The 7398-nt window shown below is 48.6% G+C and overlaps 1 protein-coding gene across 1 annotated transcript; it reads left to right on the plus strand.

Annotated features, from left to right (window-relative positions):
* The first annotated feature begins 2934 nt into the window (after positions 1-2934).
* Positions 2935-6562, plus strand: LOC125760151 (uncharacterized). The gene is made up of 2 exons (XM_049419885.1): positions 2935-3863; positions 5980-6562. The coding sequence occupies exons 1-2, from the start codon at positions 2935-2937 to the stop codon at positions 6545-6547; spliced, it is 1497 nt and encodes a 498-aa protein (XP_049275842.1). The 3' UTR covers positions 6548-6562.
* The last annotated feature ends 836 nt before the right edge of the window (positions 6563-7398 follow it).

Below are 7398 nucleotides of genomic sequence, written 5' to 3' on the forward strand. Positions count from 1 at the left end.
TGCCGAAGTGAGCGCCAGAGCGCTGCTGCCATCTACCGAGTTTGTTAGCAAGCACTGCAACAATAGTTTTAATAAACAACGCTAGGTAGAAGCACAACTTTACTTACCTGTTACAAAAATATGTCAAAACTTGTAAAGGATATGCTACATAATTACGTAACACCTAATTTAACACGCAAAGCGTGATCAAAGCTTGCTCAAAAGTTGCGTGTGCTATTGCCGCTGCACCAACGTCGAAAAAACTGTAGCGTCATCTGGGTTTGTTCGTAAACACTTCAAGGGTAAGTAATGTCTAAAACGTTTGACAGATGGCACGACATTATGTTTCATTTTACGCGGGTTGTTTCAAATGTGTTCTCATTGCTAACGTAATCCGTGGCTGCTATGAATCGTCGTGTTTGTTTTAAAAACCAGCTTGTGTAAAGTCGAGGCGTTAAACTTATGTGGAGACGCGGGCTGGTGTTGATTTGAACGCAACTAGCTCTTCGTTCTGTGCCCTGACATCTCCGCGCCGCAGTAAAACGTACTTTTTACGGAACGGTTCGTTACTATAACAACTGCGTCCACGCTCACGCTTTCGGATGTGATATATGTGCCCCGTAGTCATTAAAGCAGCCTTCGCGCAGCTAACATCGCATGAGACAAGCGGGATTACACTGACAGTAATGCGAGTCCATCTAGTGAATATAATTGCGATAACAGTCGCAAAGATAGGGATGAACGAAATAAGGGATCGTTTTTTTCTTGTTGTTAGACACAACCTTAATGAAAGCCAACAACTGCGTTTTCATTAAAGGTAAGGATGAGAATATTTATTTGCACAAAAAGGGGCAACTGTTGACAGCGACAGCGCGCAGCTACACGAAGCTGAGCGCCCTCTCTCTCCATAGGGAGAGGGCGCGGCGCCGCGTCCGAACGCCACGCGCTGACGCGCTGCAACGCGTACGTGTGGTATGGCCTTAACTGTATATATGCCGGCCGCCAACTTGTATGCGCACTCTCGGATATTATCATGAAAACGGCGTGACGGAAAGAGACTAAAATACTGAAAAAAAATCAGGAACATAAGTAGTTGTGTTGTTGCGCTTTTCAGCCTTTTCATCACACTTTTCGTATTAGCGTTTTCATAATAATGAATCTGTAATAGTTAAACCAAGCACACAATACAAAATTTTGGCGTCAGTGCTCCTTTAAAGGAGCACTGACACCACTTACACCAAAATTCTTGTTTTTTCGGTTGCAATAAGTAGCTAGCGACCCACTTATCGCGGCTGGCAAGCTCGTGTGCTCAAGCTCGCGACCATTAATTATTTGGAGACGGTTTAATAGCGCCCACTCACAGTTTCGGTTTCTGAAAGCGCCGAGGGAAGCGGGACCCAGAGTGGTGGCTATGTAAACATAGCTGGCCACGTGAGCCCACAAAACCACGTGCACATGAGCACCGCGTCGACAAATCTTTTCAACGAAGGCTCCCTAGTGCTGTAAATATGCGTGACCCTTCATAAATCGAGTACATCAGCCTTTGTACTCCCGCGCAAGTCTTCCCGCTCGTTGAAAAGGTCTGCTAGGAGAGAGTAAAGCACTGTAGTAAAGTACCTAGATTTTTTCCTTTTACCTAAGTACCGACAACTGCTTCCTTTCCCGGCCCTCTCGCGTGCAGCCGGCGTCTGCCGCCATTTTCTTACTAACTTGGAAGATTTACAAAGCCACGTACGTCAAAGTACATTAGCCACGCATCTTTCAGCGGACAATATGCTAGCGTGACGCGCCATTCTCCTCCCGCCAACCCCCCGTCATTAGTGAGCGGGGGATGCGTTTCACCAGGTGCTTGAAAAGCGTTAGGATGGCTACCGAAAACGAGCGTTAGCCAATGAGATTGGTCGGCGGCGCTTCAATGGTTGTCGGTACTTAAGAAAGAAGAGGGAAAAATCTAGGGATCTTAGGAGAGAGCGCTCGCAAGGATCGCGGTAGCCAACACAAACTCGTGACGCAGGTGGCGGTTGGTTGTTTACACAAAAACTAAAGGCGCGTTTCGCGTTCAGTAGCGCGACACGCACTTTAAAATTGTTCTTAAATATGTTCTATATAGGCCTTATTATAGTTCGATATTTCGTAGAAGATGCGTGTGGGTCAACACAAATCTATCCCACGAGTTATCTCGCCCTTAAAATTTTGTGTCGGTACTTCTTTTAAGTGTCAGCTCATACCACGAGGGAGATTGGCCAGACCGACGATTATAAAGGGAAATGTAAACGATATGAAACGTCAAAAAGAAAGACCGAAACGAAAGAGGCTCTTGACTGCCGGTTATGACGAAGAAGAAGGTTCAGTAACACGCACTTTTTTCATGGTCAATACATCATAATGTGTATGTGCTGCTGGGCCCATCGATATACGTCCACATATCTTGCTTTATCTCGCTTTTTCGAACACTGTCTGAAACCATTGTTTGTAGCTTTACAATACAATGCTGTTGCAAACACATCTAGCAGGTTGCACTTACCAAGAATACCGGTACTGTTGATGTTCCTTTATGTCAATTGTCCTTCAGTTGCAACTTACCTTTACTGATCTCGTGATTGAACATCGACTGTCTGTTTCTTTTCTGAAATTTGTTCATGGAAGTGACACTGTTGCATGTGCAGAAACTTTCATGTTTAAAGATGTGGTCAATCAATCCAAGTGGATATATGTGCCGGGTTTAAAGAAATCCACATCAGCATGAACAAAGGGCTCGTGCCTCGAAGAGAATGACGGGCCCCTAAACGATTCTTGCGGAATACACGCGCGGCCACACTCCGGAGGCCCCCGCCCTAAATTGCTGCTGACTATCTCAAATTTCGCGTGCACACGACGCGGTGAGTAAAAGTGCGACACGCATCGCCCAGGCAGAGTGTCGGAACATTCCCCGATAGCTGTCGAATCGAGTTTGCCATGCCTTTCAACCCGTCGCGACGCGAGGAGATCTGCCGCCTGGCTGGCCAGATCAGTTGCCAGTCTCTTCAGCTCAGGGACATCGTCGGCAATATCTACCAGCGCGGCCAGAGCCCCGCGAGGCCTCCCTCGGCTGCCCCGAGCAGTCCTCCGGGATTCGAAGTTCGTCAGTCGGTATCGGGAGGCAAGTGTGGCGGGGGCCGAAAGGCCTCAGCCGCTCGACACAAGGGCTCGACGAGCCAGTTCCTGACGGTCCAGGTGCCCGTCTCGATGGCGTCGCAGTTCATGGCCACGCAGAATGTGGACGCCGGCGAGCTGAGCGCGCGCCAGTCCGTGTCCTCGTTGGGCTCTGACGAGGGCCCCAAGATTCCCACGACGAGTCACATATCTCGGAGGCCCAAGCCTCGGCCGCCTCCCAAGCCAAAGGCAGAGGAACCGGAGCCCGCGCATCCGCGGCCCTACGAGGACGACCCCATTTGGGGGGTGTGGGAGAGCAACATGCTGCGCTTGACCCAGCTGCTGAAGATGCTGCTCCAGGAACTGCGCTCCGTCTCCGACTACACCAAGATCGACGAACCGACGCTGATGGCGGCCGCCAGCGCGGTCGGGAGCGGCGTGCCTCTGGCCGAGGCATCGGCGGCGGACGCGTTCGCAACCAAGGTGGCGGCGAGCAGCATCATTGGTGGCATGTACAACCGGGAGAACGTGAGCAACGCGCTACACAACCCGGCGCCCTTCCAGCAGCTCTACGCGCCGCCGCCTCAGGTGAACGAACTGTCGTCGACGGATCATCTGTCGTCGGAGCCGGTCCGCGAACACATAGACCTGAGCGTTTACTTCAGCAAGCTTGCCTCCCAGATGGAAGCGCTGACGCAGGCACTTAAGCCTAACCCCTTCCCGCCGCACGCCGGAGCTCCCATGGCGGATAGGTACGATGCCCTTTAGATACTTTGCTTCCGAGTATCTGTCTCCGGTTATGTTTCCTTCAGTCACGTGTACTAAGTTCGTTCATATTGTCCCCAGACTATTGTGCCTTTCTTGTGATGATTTCTTATAGTTGTCCATTCCGTGAAGCATTGTGGATAGTTTAAAGGGACCGACAACTGATTTTTCTCGACCCATTTTTTTTACGGCGCGACAGAAAGTTCATACTTCGCAGTGTTTGTAGCTGCGGTAGTTAATCCCAAAAGCACGTAGTTATTTTACAAACAGTATTTTTCGATCTGAAAGGCTCTAAACACGGACGCACTTTCCTCCAGCAACGCTGAGAATTCACAGCGATGCCGCCAGCCATTCTCGCGATTTGTGAAAGCTATCGTTGTTCTGCTTTCGCGGGAGTTCCTGTAACTATGCTTAACCACCTTTATTTAGAGCTTTTCAACTATTTTTGAAAATAACAAGCTGTTACAATGAGACGATGTGGCATTATACACCTTCCCTGTATTTGTACCGCGTTGTGTGCGCATGCGTCCAAGGTTGCCGGCGCCTGTGTCATGGGTGGCTTGTCCCGGCGTCGTTACTCTCTCGATGCACGAGCCAAGTCAAGTCATCGAAAACGTCACGACGCATATGCGCGCCCGCGCCGTGTAGCAGCGCGCGTCATTTCTGAGACGAAGTGTAGGTAGCAAAACTATGTCGCTCCAAAATCTTAGCGACCTGGAAACTGCGTGCACGGTTGCATGAGCACGCTGAAAAGTTGCTCATGACGCGCTGACGAGCATGGGATCATTACGTCACGCGAAGCCTGCGCCGCTTTACTGCATACTACTAACGCAGGCCTATATGTACATTTTTATGGAGTAATAGCTTGTAATATACAGAAGCGAATAATATTTCAATACCAACAAAAAAATCGTCGACCGTGTACAGCAATCAACGGTCACTTGGCCGGGTTCTTCGAATCGTTCATGTTTTTGCCGCCAGAGGCGCCACAGGTCATTTTTAGCAACTTTCAATTAATAAAAATATAAATCCACCTCTCACGAAAAAAAAACAGGGTTGGTTTGAGTCAATGCGACGGACAATCTTTCCATCAGTGGAGTCATTTCATTTCATGTTCTGGGCAGTTGTCGGTCCCATTAAGTATACTGATATATCCCGCAGTCAACTGCGCTGTTTCTTCAAACAAAAGAAAACGAGTCCCCCACTAAAATCCAATGTTCAAGTTCATTTCTGGCTGCATGTATTACGTGAGAGGGAAACAGTCTTGTCACTGCTGTCGAGCACCCGAGCGTTGGGTTGGCTGGGCACAAGAAATAGGCGCCCATCTACTCCCGTCCATTATAGGGGATATTTTCGATGTGCGACATACTGCGACGTATGGGATTTTATGCGATCTTTCTATAATAATAATAATAATAATAATAATAATAATAATAATAATAATAATAATAATAATAATAATAATAATAATAATAATAATAATAATAATAATAATATCTAGGGTTTAACGTCCCAAAACCACGATATGAATATGAAAGACGCCGTAGTGGAGGGCTTCAGGAATTTCGACCACCTGGGGTTCTTTATTAACGTGCACCTAAATCTAAGTACACGGGCCTCAAACATTTTCGCCTCTATCGAAAATGCAGCCACCGCGGCCGGGATTATTTCCCGCGACCTTCGGGTCAGCAGTTGAGCGCCATAACCACTAGACCACCGTGGCGGGCGATCTTTCTATATGTCTAGTGATAATTATTGGACACGGTGCGTTCGGCATTTTGTAAAGCGAGTGTTAGCCCTTGCTTAGACAGGTGGTGAATTGGAAACGATGCATACTTAAAAACAGAGCGACAACCGCGGAGAACACACAGAAAAAGGACACAGGACGAGCACTCGTCCTGTATGTGTCATTTATCTGACTGTTCTCCGTCGTTCTGGCGCTGGCTTTTCAAGTATACGCCGGGAAAGCTACAGCGTTGAGGCGGAGCAGGAGGAATTGGCGGTACATATGCGACCCACGTGTGCGCTGCCTAAAAGATGAAGAAAATAAAAACGCCATTTAGGCCTCTCCTTTTATTTCTTTCCTTCGTCCGTGCTCCGTAGGCTGATCCCTCTCGAGGAAAATGTCGGCCGTCTCGCGCACAATCTCGCCGATGTCTCGAGGGCCATCGCGAGACCCGTTGACCCACTCGATGTCCTGATGTCGTCCAGGGCCAAAAGCCCGGCTGGCCAGCCGATGCAAGTCCGTGCCGAGGCGCAGGTGGACAACGGCGAGGGCGTCAGCATGGCGAACCGGGCCAACGTGAACTTCCAGCTCGACGGGTCCGCGTCCTCGCAACCGTCTTCTTCTGCTGCCAGCGGCGGCAAGGGCGGAGGAGGACTCGTACAGACCGACGCCATGGCGTCGCTCGTGGCCAGCGTCAACCAGCTGACGAATCACATGACCCAGGTGGAAGACCTGTTCCGGCGCGCCATGGGCGCCAGACCGGTTCCCAAGAGGAGAGAAGGCCTGTCCGTCTCCGAGGAAGAGGACCTGCGCTACTGCCTATCAAAACTCACGGACAACATGGCGAACATGTCTCGCGACCTGAAGAAGACCCTGGGCGAGCACACCGTGGTGCCCCTGAGCCGGCTCATCGACGATTTGGACGAAAAGACGGACGATTGCTGAGGGCAGAAAACTCCGGGCTTTATCGACCAGAGTTTGGCATAATGTAGCGTCGAAACTGGTTGCATGTAAACGGTAACTGCTCGCTGACCTGGACATGTTCTAAGTACTGAATAAGCCTCGAAATGGAAAAGACGGGCTCCTATATCGGAGGCTGAGTGTTCGGCTGCTGTCCCGCGGACCTCCGTAGTGTGACTACCCTCCAACAACGAGTGGTTGGCGGCGCGATTACGTTGATTAAAATATTTCGTGGCTGACGTCTTCATAATGAAATGAGCTTGGTTGTGCAATTTGCAGCGACTGATAACTTAGTGTGCAAGTTCCACAGTAGCGATGTTTCTCACGTGTGCTCTTTACCGTGCGAGCACAGCTTATAATGCAGGTATTAAAACGCGCTCTTATGATAAAAGCTGCTTAGCGGCAGCTCGTATGGCCCTATACCTACTAAGCTTGTGAGTGAATATATATATATATATATATATATATATATATATATATATATATATATATATATGGCTTTTTTGTGCTTTTTTCCCAATTTACGAAATAAGGCGGATTATTATTACAAATTTATCGCGAAGCATATTCATCCGACGGACGCCAGAAAACATAACTGTAGGACAGTGACACCATAACTATCGGTGCAGCAACAAAAAAAAAAAAAAAAGAGAAAGAAAGAAAGAAAGAAAGAAAAGAAAAGAAAAGAAAAGAGAAGAAATACCTGGACCATTGTAGACGCTTCGGTAGCCATTTGTTTCCGCGGTATGATTTTCCCAGGGAAGCGATACAAAAAAAAAATAATGTTTTCCACGTAGAAAAACTGACATTATAGCACACTGTAAAAAACACGAAGG

Source organism: Rhipicephalus sanguineus, chromosome 10 (genome assembly GCF_013339695.2).
Source record: "Rhipicephalus sanguineus isolate Rsan-2018 chromosome 10, BIME_Rsan_1.4, whole genome shotgun sequence".
Taxonomy (NCBI): domain Eukaryota; kingdom Metazoa; phylum Arthropoda; class Arachnida; order Ixodida; family Ixodidae; genus Rhipicephalus; species Rhipicephalus sanguineus.

Coding starts and splice junctions, on each gene's coding strand:
- LOC125760151 (XM_049419885.1), top strand. CDS start 2,935: ATGCCTTTCAACCCGTCGCGACGCGAGGAGATCTGCCGCCTGGCTGGC. Junction 3,864..5,979: donor GGAGCTCCCATGGCGGATAG/GTACGATGCCCT, acceptor CGTGCTCCGTAG/GCTGATCCCTCTCGAGGAAA.